Raw genomic sequence first — 13,135 nt, forward strand, 5'->3', positions numbered from 1 at the left:
GCGTCTTATCCATTATATTCTTGCCTTCCTTGTTGACTCTCTTCTTCTTATATGATGCTATAACCTCATCGTATTGTGTGTCTCTTATCTTTATGATGTACATTTTTAAAAACTGTGAGTTATCTGATTTGTGTGTCTGCTGTTTTCTTTTTCTTTGATGGATGACTTTACTTTGACTGTTTTCCTAATGTGTCATTTTGTGTTTCTTTGATTGTGTCCTCTCCCCTTGTTTTAATTGCATTTCTTTCAAATATTTATGAGTCCCCCCATTTGGGATATTTTGTTAATTGGTTTTGTATATTTTCATGATTCTCATTCAATAATGTTAATATATAATCCAAATTATATTTCATAATATTTAATTATTTTTATCCTTCCCTCTATGCATAATGTTTAATTATTCTTATCCTCCCCTTTTGATATATAATGTTTAATCATTGTATCCTTCCCTCTGTATTTCTCTCTTGTTCAGCATTTCTTCTTATATTTTTTCTTATACTGCTTTCATTTACACTCAGCATCTTGAAATCAACCTTATTCATAATTATTCGTCTTTGATATAACTGCCATCCTCCCTTACCTTCCCTTTCATAGTTGGATATGTGCTACTTAATCTCTTCTTATTCTTTTGTTGTTCATCACCTTTGGTCATAATAACTGTAACAAATCCTCCTTCTGGATGTATCCTATAAAATTTGTGTTTAAAGTTGATTTTATTCTCTCAAATTCTCTTCTTGTTTGGCAACATGTTTCTTGTGTTCATGCTTCTTTGGTGGCCTTGACCTATCTCCCCTTTGACCTTTACCTTTGTGCCTTTACCTGACCTCCTGTCCTCTCCTCTGTTGGTCCATCCATATGATAATCAGGCGGTGTGTCATATATGATCGTAACATCAGTAACCGGTGAAGTTTACCAAGTTAAGGCCTTTCCAGTCCAAGGTAAACAAATGGCTGTTTAGCACTCTTATATCATTTAGCTCCCTCTAGTGATATTTTGATCTTGGATTGGACAAAAATTTAGTATGATATTGCTGGTCTTAAGCTTTATGAAATGTGTATTCATACACAGTTGTTGTAGAGGAACCTCTGTATTACTTAGAGATTTCTCAAGTATTTTGAAATTGATAAAGGGCTGTATTTTTAAAAATTGATCTGGGAAGATTCATTATCATATAATGCAGATGTCTTGTCGATTTATTAGATTAAAGGAAACCAATAATAAATGTCAGGAAGGTGAGGGAAAATGACAAGGTGAGGGAATATGAAAGATAAATGAGGGAGAAGAAGAATGGAAAGATGTAGGAACTGGAAAGGTGGAAGAAGAGTGGGAGATGTTAAAAGTGACATTGAACCAGGTGGCTGAGGATTTGTAATACGAGAATAGAAGGGAAAGAAACCTTTCGGTATATAGATAGACATTAGTTAGATGGAAGGAGAGGAATCTGACTGGTGGAGTGGGGAACTAGAGAAAATGTAGAGAGAAAATAACAAAACATGAGCTATGGTTGGAGATTAAATTGGAGGAGAGTAGAAAGAAATTCAAGAGATGTAGAAATGAAACAAATCAGGTTGGTACAATACAAACATTAAAGTGGTTAGGGATGAGAACAGTATATCTGAGAACTTTAAAGAGAATGAGAAACTTATGGTAGTAGGTAAAGGATGAGAAGACAAAGTATAGGGTTTAGATAATGGATGGAGGGCAGTTAACGGAGGAAGGCAAGGTAATGAAAATGTGTAAGGATTATTTCAAGGATCTGGTAGTAGGTAAAGGATAAGAAGACAAAGTATAGGGTTTAGATAATGGATGGAGGGCAGTTAACAGAGGAAGGTAAGGTAATGAAAATGTATAAGGATTATTTCAAGGATCTGGTAAATGCTGCCAAAGATTGAGAAGCAGAAATATCAACACTGGGAGTGGAGTGAGAAGCAGTGGAAGAGTAGAGTGGGTATGAATTAATGAAAGAAGTGGAAGATGCAGTGGCAAAGTTGAAATATGGAAAAACTGTGGGTCTAAATGAGGTGAATGTGGAGATCATGAAAAAAGGGGCTAAGGCAGTGATAGATTGCATTGTTCAGGTCATAAAAGTGAGCAGACAAAAGTAACCAAAAATATTTTGGTTTGGAGATAGGTTGTCACAAGGTCCATGGAACAAATTGGAAGTCTGAGGGATGTCAAGAAAACTTTTTTTCTGTACAATGCATCAAATAGACTAGAGTAAAAGATTATATAACCCAATTTAAAAATGAAAATTAAAGCTAGGTGCTTAAAGTAAGCTGTATAATGATGACATCACTCGCTGTTTAGAGTTGAAAGAACACACAGCTAATTACAATACCCTGTATTTAGATATTGACTGTGTGGTGACCTGCAGTCATTACTTTAGGGACATTGTTCGGATGCCCCTACAGACCAGTTTGGTAATTAGTAATTAGAGGGGATGGGGGATGGTAATTATATTGGTGTGGTCTAATAACTTTTACTTTTTCAATGCTTATTGTAATGTTGAAACATAGTTCCCATTACCCTAGACTTCAGGTCATTTGTGCAAGATGTTTTTCATCAGGTGCCTCAGAATGGTCAAGTTGAATTCAGTATTGATAATTTCTCTGGGGGATGAATTGACAATGCACAACCCTAGGAATGTCAAAAATAAATAAATGATAATAATTATGACACTAATAATAATGATGATGATAATCAATACCTCACATGCGTCGCCTTCTTCGGTCATGGAGATTGTGGGTTCTTTCAAAACAGACTGTTGCTTGGTGTCTCTGGGTCATAATTGTATATCTAATTCATGTCACTGTTACTGTTGATATGAAGGTTGGATCAACCAGAGCCTGTTGAAAGAGATGCTTATAGAAATCAATGTGATCCTACTTTTGCTTTAGGGTTGGTAGTCTGTTGTGCATGTATGACAGTTCAGCACTGTTTCTGCTTCATAGATACTGCAGGAATGGTTTCATAACACCTCGTATGCAGAGCTAGGCTCATTCCTTGGTGCATTCCAAGATGTGTCCCTTGATGTCCTGACTGAGTCATGTATATTCAGGACACTGAGGGATGCACCTAGGAATGCACTGAGGAATGCACCCAGCTCTGCTTGTATGAGTAGAAAAAAAAAAGTTTAGCATGAAGAAGGGGTGCCAGAAGTTAAGTGATCACAAGTCCTATAATAATGGAGATTGATCTCCAATCACAAAGGGATATTCTAGGAGTGTCATCAGTATTGAATGCATAAAAAGTTTAGTGTAGCATGAAAAAGGGGTGCCAAAAGTTAAGTGATCACAATTCCTATAAGAATGGAGATTGATCTCCAATCACAGAGGGATACTCGAGGAGTGTCATCAATATTGAATGCTTAAAACTCATCTAGTCTGTATTCCATATGGGGGTGATACTTAAATAACTTTTAGAAATACATTTATAAATGCTTTAATCCAACTTGTAAGAGGCTGAGGCAAAGTTTATATTTTGCTCTTACTCTCAATGGAAGAAAAATACTAAAAGAAGGGGTCCTTAGACCCTGTGTGTTGCTCCATTTAGTTGCTTTCTACAAAACACATGGGAACACATTGGCAGTGATCCTCCCTACCACAGGGTCCTAAGGATAAATGAGGAGGCGGAATCACAGGGGTGGTGAAGAAGAGTATTAAGGATGGATAGTTGAAGCTAAAAGTGGTCAGTCTTTGAGTAGAGATTAGTCTTTGTTCATAAAAAAAAATGCTAAATGACTGGTCTGTATGGGTGTTGCTGAAGTTCCTGAAGTATTGACTGAATAAAACAGTCGATAACCCGCACTGGGAAATTTTTGAAAATACAGCCCTGTAAGGCACAAAGTGGAGTTTGATTAATTACATACAGTTGTGCCCAGTCTTACAAGTTAGATTATGGTAGTGTCTTTTGTCCAGTATGTTTCTCAGCGTTCCTGATCCCTAGACTTTTATGAATAATGGATTAGTCACTCAGATAGGTTGACTTGTGCACCTGAGTTTCCCCGTTAACCTCTTCAGTTCCCAGTGGTATTTATTTTTGTGTTCGTGCTGTTGCCAGGTAGTTTTAACGAGTATCACATGATCCTCCCAGTAGTGAAGGGTAGTCATTCTGTATAGATATGATTAAGACCTGGAAATTTTCTCTTTATAACTAGGAGGTATAATTAACTTTGTCTTAAAGTCTATATTTACTTGTGAAGTATTTTAGGATAATAGTATACAAGAGATTTTGTCAGACATTAGGTGCAAGAATTAGAAATTGTATAAAGTTAATGGAGTGTAATGATGCTGAAACATAATGTTTTGTTGTATGTATGAGGAGAACAGGAAGTATGCTTTAATATTGCATCAACTTGTAAGGCAATTTTTAATAACTCGTAGTATTGATCTATTGTTATAACAAAATTGGTCTGTATTTTTGCAAGATCAGTTCAATTAATTTAAGACTGAAATAGTTAGGATCAAAAGAAATTAAGAATAAATTGTAGCATCTTCATGAAGAATCATTCTTCCTCCAGTTGATATGTGTTATCTATATAATTTTGGATGATTGCTACAAATAACTACTATGTGTTAAGTTTACCCATGTTCTCTTCCATCCTCATCGCTGCTTGTCGGGAATAGCACGAGGAACTCAACGCGTGGCTGCCAAGCCCCAGAAACCAGGAGGCAAAAATATCCAACGCTACTTCCGTATTCCCTTTGTTCGTCACTCAGATCAACATCGTGGAGATCAGCAGCAGCAGAAAGGGTGGTAAGTTGATCAAATTACAAAATTGTTACTATTACTACATGTACCGGGATACTGACAGCATGATTTTGGGGTGTCTATAAACCAGAGCCACACTTTGTTCATCTGTGTTAGAGTAAAAATTCTCTATTCATAGAGTTGGTGGGGAGAGTGTCAGGAGTGGTGAGGGGACGAGGGAGGGAAGGAGTGGTTCCGCTGGTAAGTATTTATCCAATTTACGCAATTGCAGTATACAGGAAAGGAGCAGGGCTTGTTGGGTCCCGTTACCTGTTCTCCAATTTATCGTACCTCGCCTCAAATTTACGTACAATTCCAACTTAGTCTAAATCCTTGATTCCCAATTATCTTGTATAGATTTGAATTCTTGTAGCATTCCACCTTGGGCTGTATCACCTAAGCTTTTCCAAGTATTTATGCATCTGTATGGAAGATGTATTTCTTCACATCCTTTATACATATAGTCTTCCTTAATTTGTTCTCATGGCCTCTTAAACCCCTTTGTCTTTATAAAGAGATCTCTTCTGTCACTGTAATATACTCTTTAGTGATCTAAGAACTGTAATCATGTCACCCAAAGTTGGAAGACCCAGTGATTGCAGTCTTTCTTTGTTTGGTATATCTGCCAGGCTTGGGACCAGTTTGGTGCCCTTTGTATTTTCTTGATCTTTTATCCTCCAGTCTGTGTGGGGACCGTTCCACTGTCATGTTTCAGTCTTGGATAGATCCATACAGTGAAAAGCCACTTTAGTCATCTGCAACAGTCTGTTCATCTCTCCTACATTCCTGCTGATATGTCTGTCAGGTGACAGGTTATTTTTTATCAAGACTTACATCTTTTGATGAGATAGGAAAGTGCATGGTGGAAAAGAGGGAAGCGTCTTAAAGGCTAATGTGGGTGAAGGTAAAATTAGGATAGGAGATTTGGGTTTTGATGAGTGCATATGGACCTGGTAGTGAGAAAATTGAATAGGAAAGGGATTTTTTTTTTTTTTTTTTTTTTTTTTTTTTTTTTTTTTGGGGGGGGGGGGGGAGAATGTGAATGTAGTGGTGTTGGGAGAATATCTATAAGGTCTTATCAATCAACTTCCCATCCACCACCATTTCCCACATGTACTTATGCTTGACTTTCTTCTGAAACACTGTTTGGTAACGTCAATTCTTTAAACGCATCTCCAACATCAACTCTCCAATATAATTCTCACCTAGCACTCCAAACTTCGTCACCACTATCTATTGGTTCATCCCCAATGCATGGAGATCTCCCAACACTACTGCATTGACGTTCCTCCCAAAACTTTCTTAGTGCTTATGTAAATATATCCAAAAAGCCTCCCTTCCCTGTATGTTCTTCTCACTACTAGGTCCATATGTACTTACAAAAACCCACATCTCCCACCCCAGTTTCACCTTCACCCACATTAATCTTGAAAATATTTCCCTCCATTCTACTTTGCACTTACTAGCAGAATTACCCCATCCCTCCCTTGCCCCCTGCTCACTCCCGACACTCTCCCCAGTACATTCCCAAACTCAAAATCACCCCTCCCTTTCAACTTAGTTTCATTCCATGCTAACACATCCTTCTTCCTTCTCACAAACATACTGCCTATCTTTTCTCTTTTACTGTCATCTGTACCACAACCACACGCACATAATGACCCAATTTTTTTATTTCTGGTTGGGAATCTGCTCCCAGACCTTCTTATAGGACTAGATACTTTACTCTAACCTAGACAAATGATGTGTGGCTCTATTCTGTATGGGTGCCCCAAAACAGTCCCCGAGTTGTTAGCTACATGTAACCCAGTGCTTCCAGTGCATATTGCATAATTGCAATTGTCCTGCTTTAAATAAATAATCATGATGCTATTGTAGTAAGTCACACAGCATTTCCTTTATCAACACCTGTAATACATTAAAAACGAAATCCAATATTACTGTGAAAAGAGGAAACAAGTCTGTGAGAATAAACTAGAAAAAAAAAGTGCTCATTCTTCATTCTTGCCCCCTGATTTTTCTTATTCTTTCCTTCAAAGGGTTCTTAAAAATTTGTTGCTATATAGTCATTTATTTTCCAGGTGGTATGCACACTTTGACGGAGACTGGATTGCACGACAAATGGAATTACACCCTGAAAAACCTGCTATCCTTCTTGTTTCAGGTAATTGAAATTATCAGAGCAAATAGAATGTTTATTGTATTTGTTAACATATACAGAAATATAAGAGGGAGGGGAGTGGAGTATGTTGGGGATGGAATGGGTGGGAGTGGTTTTTATGCCTTTGTTTTTTGGCTACCTCCCTTGTAAGGGGGAAAAAGTCTTTGGTATATGTATGTATGTTAACACATGCATGCAACATACAGGTGATGTATATAAACATGGGACCAGTGGTGGGTACTTGCAAATAGCGGCCCTACAAGATAGATGTCCGAGAGAGCCGTATCTCTGCTGGTCGTTTTCTAAACCACTCAACATTCTCACTTCTACCTGTAGGTGCAGCCTTAAGAAACTGACACCCAGTCTCTGCACCAATCTTGAAATCTCTTTCGAACAACTACACATTTCCTCCTTTTCTCATAAGGAGAGCTGACAGCCAGTATTTGCTTTACTTCTGGTATTACTACAAACTGGTCACATAGAAAAATACATACATATACCAAGGCTTTTTCCCCCTTACAAGGGAGGTAGGAGGGGTGGTGAATGGGAGTGGAGTATGTGGGGATGAAATGGGTGGGAGTGGCCTTTGACTGGCTACCTCCCTTGTAAGGGGAGAAAAAACTAAAACCTAGGTATATGTGTATATACATACATAAAGATATACAGGAATACCTCGCTATATGACCAAGTGCTATAAAATAGGTAAAACAAATGTTGGGTGTATGTGAAAGCCCCAGGAGGCAAAAATTGAGGGGGAGGGGGTTGACAGGGTCCATGAACACAACCCTCCCCCCTATTTACATGTAAAACCCACCTCGATATACAAATTTTCACATTGCGACCAGTCACCTGGGAACACAACTCTGTTGTATAGTGAGGTATTCCTGTATTAACAAATATAGTAATACTATAGGTTCTATTTAATCTTGTTTATTACAGGTCAGGATGACATGCAGATGTGTGAGCTGAGTCTTGAAGAGACCGGTCTTACACGGAAACGTGGGGCAGAGATCCTCGATCACGAGTTCGAGAAGGAATGGGTTCGACACGGTGGGGGTCCATACCAACGATCAGTTGACCGTAGACAGTGATTTCTCTCCCACCGTGATCTTTGCATACATTCTAGATGTTAGATATAGTCTGATTTGCAGTCAAATTTATTATGCATTAGGATATTAAAGATTATTACTGTGTCAAAGGAGAATGAAATGATTTTAGATACTTTGTATTTTGTATTGTGATTAATGTGATTGCTTGAATTGATATGATAGTATTAATAGGATCATTTCACTGAATGGCCGAGAGTATGCCTGGGAAACATATGGCAGCTATTTTTCCATCCACAAAACTTTTTGTTTTAATCCGTGATAGAATTTTTTCTCTTGACCCCCCACCCTCTTTTTTTCTATATTTCTATTTTTGTTCTTTCTTTTTCTTTTTCTTCCTCCTTCAGAAAATATGTGTATTCAAGGGGAAAAAAGTTACCAGTACTGGCAGCTACTTTATACATTCTCAGAGAAACCTTATTTTTTGTACTTGTGACTTTGGAAAAGCTGTGAAGATCAAAACTGCTGTTACATAGCAGAATGCACTGTAATGGGATTCCATGCTACTCCATTCCATTGTAAAACTTAGGTACAACATGAAAGCCTTCATGTTTATTGCATGACTTAATCAAATGCTTTTGGAGAAATGGGTCTTGTATGTATATGTGTATGTGTATTTACCTAATTGTAGCATACAGAAGAAGGATCAACACTCTTTGGGTCTCCTATGTATTATATATATATTGTATGTATTTATGTATACGTATGGATGCATGCCCTTATTAAAAATTTGTTGCCAGCAGAATTTTAACTGCTTCTGCTACTGACCTCTGACAGGGACAAGTCAAACAGAGATGGTTTGGGACAGGAAATCTTTAGGAGGGTATAATCAAAAACTTATAAAGAATGACACATCTCAAGGATATCAAGAAATGCAGTTTTCCACATAGATACATAGACCAGTGGAATGGTCTAAAAGTCAAAAACAAATACCATAAGTGCATTTAAGGCAAAGTATGATAAATGGGATTTCTCCCTGTCTTCTCAATGTTCCGCATGAGGGAGTGAAGAGTGGAGGTTGCCAGTTAAGTGAAGCATCCTTGCTACATTGCTTCTGACCCAGGGTAGTGGGCAGGAGACAGGGATGACCCATCATCCAAGTAGAGCTAAGATGAGAGGAAGTAAAGGGTGATGGATTGGGTAGGAGTGGGTACATGCCTTTTGACTCAGCTACCTCCCGTATAAGGTGGATAAAGCCCTTCATATATAGGTAGATGATATATGGAGTTCAGGAAATGGGGCCTTGTGAGTTCTTGTTCATCACAAATAGATAAATTCAAGTACTGTCACTACTTGAGGCAGGGGTCACACATGGAGGCAGTTAAAGTCCTGTAAGCTGCGAGTTTGTTGTAGGGGCAGATTACATTATATTCCTGCATCAAAAATTCCTACATAAGGAGACATCCTCCTGAGAGGGGGAGTTTGTGACATTAAACCATACTGGGTACTTACATATACATACACAAACATACATACTTACATGTACATATATATTTTCCTTCCCACCCCTTTATTACTGTAATTGCTTTAGTCCGTTGCAGTCTAGAATTTATTCTTTTTGTCATTTTTAATAGCTGTGCATCTCTCGGGCATAGTTACTCCTAAATGTAAATAAACATTTCAGAGTAATTGCATTTTAGACCTATTGAAGCGTGTTCCATTAGCTTGCAGATTGCTTGGTTTCTCTGTAATTAAATAAATTCTATTTGTATTTGTCTCAATGGGGCTTACCACTGTAAAGACGTGAATATGAAAACAGGCTATCTTTGGTGTGGTTCGAGAAATGTTAATATTATCGAGAAATCTTAGAATGGGGAGGTTTTTGCAGATGCCATGAGGTCTAATTAGCTGAGGAGTGAATGTATGATCACGCAAGTTCTTTCCATGGAGACCCCATTTGGCTCTTAAGTTCACCCGTTAGTTCAATAAAATTATCTTTAATTAGTGGCCGAAAAGAAAATCTTTGTAGAGATGGATCTCTCTGTTCAGAATCTACAGTGTTTAGAAGAAAATTGTCTTTTGGAAATGAACCAAAATCTCAGGCTTATGGAGTTTTCTTAAATGGTGTTTTCATTTTGATTATTGGGGATTTCCATGTTTTATTGAGATTACTGTTTGTACATCTCCATGATGAAGAGTTAAAAGGTTCAGGGATTGTGAAAAAAAGTTCAGTGGTACAGATAAATTGTACAAGTACAACGATTAGTTAAATCCATTTAAGATGGATTTAATCATAGGAATTAATTAGTCTAATTTCTTTGGAAGAGTTGCCATGCATCTAGGTAAGATCAGCTGGCACTGGCTAGAACCTAACAAGGACTATTTTGGTAAAAAAAAAGGAGTTGATGTGGTAGAGAAAAAATTTATCATGTTTTTTTTTTTTTTTTCTATGTGATAATATATTTCCAATGATTTAAACCTGTAAAGAGTATATTTTATAAGTGGTACAAGAAATTCTTCCAGAATGAAGCATTAAATAGATAAGTCAAAAGCAAGAGGCACATTGTATTTTTTAAGTTATGGAAAGTGGTCGTAAATTAAATTGTACTCCTGTCTTACGATGACAGAGGTCCCATATTGATATTATTGGCTATTTGTAATTGTCTCTTACCTTCTGTCTGAACACAGGGTTACAATTTTATTTGGATGTAAGTGCTTCCACATTTCCCTTCACCTCCTTTTACCTTATGGGGAGTTAAGTTACACATTATGTGAAAATATTACTAGGTGATCAGTGAAAAGGCTATTTAACAAAAAAAGAACAGTATTGCTACTTGGAGAAGCCAGCATGTCGTAATTATATATCTAGGATGATAATAAAGAACAGTGGTGTTATTTTCTGGGGAGGCTTCAATTTTTTTTAAATTATGAATGTAAATGGCCATCACTAAGAAGTAAGCCCCCTAGTACAAATAGAAAGGTCACCATACATCTGGAGGAGGTAATCGGTAAAAAAGAATTATGGTGAAATTATGTTTATTTAAAAAAGATACAGACAACCCAAGCAATTTTGAAATACTTGCAGGCATACAATGAAATCCAAGGCCATACCCTCTGGGGGGCAGGTAGGATACGTGTACCAATGGAGACGCACTTGCCCTATGCAGACGCATTTGACACAAAAAAACTTGTACCTGCCGATGGTGAATAGATAGGAACATAATTATAGGCTCAAAAAATCACATTATGAGGGAATAGTTAAGTGATTTTTTGAGCCTATAACTATGCTCCTATCTATTCACCATCGGCAGGGAGAAGTTTTTTGTGTCAAATGCGTCTGCATATGGCAAGTGCGTCTCCATTGGTACCCGTACCCTAGGGCATATACCATATTTTCTGGGAACTACTCCCGCCAAATTGGTGGGGTAGTTACCAGAAAATGTGGAAGTTGAAAAATTGAGAAATTCCAGGGGGGACTGTTGCCTTCCCTGCAACCCCCAAAGGCTATGGCCCTGAAATCCTTCAGGGATATTAATGGAACAAGTAGCATTCCTTTTTATTGTTCAATTGATATTCTATGTGATGAAACTGGGTAGCTGAGCTCTAATATGATGTGTATGGAAGAGGTCCAATCTGGTTTGGATGTTTTTGTATTATTAAATATTCTATCTTGTTTTGCAAGGCAGCTGAGAACTGTGTTAAATTTTATATTTAAATGCATATCAGGAATTACTTTGTGGTGAAGGGGGATTAAATTTTTCCGTGATGTAGAAGTGTTGTTCTTTGTCTTCAAAAGTTTAAGGCAAAACAGTTTTATAAAAGATTATGTAAGTATATGAGAGTAATGTAAGATACAGAAGTAATAAGTGGCATTCACGTATAAACCAGTTTCAAGAACAAGATACCAAGTCATTCCTATCTATTAATTATTCCATTTTTCTGTATGTACCATGGTACAGCAATGTTTGCATTCCTCAATTTATTATTTTAAGAATATTTTGTCTCTTACTATGTCAAGTTTTTTATTTTATGGATTTAATTTTGTCAGCCGGGTATCAGACTTCATAGATTGTCTTGGCAAATGCTAGACACTTTTCTGGAGAAAAGTGGCTCCTGGACTGAAGGAATCTGTCAATCAAGACTCCTATCCATCTCTTGTCTCCCATTCAATTACTTAGTTTGGTGAGTAGGTTAACCAGCTATTGCTTCTCAGAGGAATAAAGTTTTAAGAGTATGTTGTAATGAAGGTATGAAGTGCCAGATTTGGAAGCATTTAGTAAAGATATAAATATTTTCTGCTGAATGATGCCAAATCTGTCATTGCCAGCTGTCATTAAAAGGTCAGTGGTAGATCCTATACTGGCTGCTGCTGCTGCTTTTTTTTTTTTTTTTTTTTTTCCTCTCCAGATTCTGCAATGGGTGATACAATATACATATATGTGTATATATATTATTTTTTATATATTTATTTTTCTTTCTTCCTTCCTCACCCTATTTTGGAAATAGTTGATTATTTATTACAAGTGGAAAAAAGTGTATACATCAGATTTGTGGGGTATGTGTGTTGATATTACCACAAACCATTTTGTCTTGTTCAAAAGGGATTCAAGATCAAAACAATCCTGTGCTGCTTCTCTTGTGATGCTTAGAAGAAGATTCAAAGAAGCCACTAAAATATTGGTCGGTGGGAATTGGTGATCTTTGTAGATCTTTTATCCTAGTTTCAGTTGTTTTGCATGTTGAGCTTCATATTTTTGGTAATTTAGTCTTAAGGTTATATATGAATTTATAATGGTATTTGAGTCACTAAAGAGATGCTATTTGTTTCTTGTTTTCTTAAATCCTTTTATCTAATACCATAAAAATGGTCCTTTCCCTTTAATAATAGGGGTGGCCAAATCAAAGTACACACCCATTACATATATATAAGAACCCATTTAACATCCCAGGGCAGTGGGTGAGATGCAGGGATGACCTGTCATCCAGGAGGAGCCAAGATGGGAGAGGGGATGGTGGGAGCCGTGGTTTTTATGCCTTTGTATTTTGCTGTCTGGTATTATTCCTTCCTACTGAAAAAGGGTCTAGTCAACCATATCTATAAGGGAAAAAAGCTGCAGGACTGCAACAACTACCACGGTATTACACTGCTCATTGTGTGGTAAGGTCCTAACCCATCTGT

The 13,135-nt window shown here is 37.2% G+C and overlaps 1 protein-coding gene across 4 annotated transcripts in view; it reads left to right on the forward strand.

Annotated features, from left to right (window-relative positions):
* The window catches only part of jar (Myosin heavy chain 95F jaguar), a 148,531-nt gene extending 135,751 nt beyond the window's left edge, over window positions 1–12,780 (forward strand). For all 4 annotated transcript variants that reach the window (XM_076172588.1, XM_076172591.1, XM_076172589.1 and 1 more), the window contains 3 exons: window positions 4,626–4,755; window positions 6,831–6,913; window positions 7,850–12,780. In XM_076172588.1, the coding sequence (XP_076028703.1) occupies window positions 4,626–4,755; window positions 6,831–6,913; window positions 7,850–8,001 (365 nt within the window). In that variant the 3' untranslated portion in view covers window positions 8,002–12,780. The remainder of the gene's footprint in view (window positions 1–4,625; window positions 4,756–6,830; window positions 6,914–7,849) is intronic.
* The last annotated feature ends 355 nt before the right edge of the window (window positions 12,781–13,135 follow it).

This window comes from Oratosquilla oratoria, chromosome 33 (assembly GCF_046742065.1).
Source record: "Oratosquilla oratoria isolate Oo_2021 chromosome 33, ASM4674206v1, whole genome shotgun sequence".
Classification (NCBI taxonomy): domain Eukaryota; kingdom Metazoa; phylum Arthropoda; class Malacostraca; order Stomatopoda; family Squillidae; genus Oratosquilla; species Oratosquilla oratoria.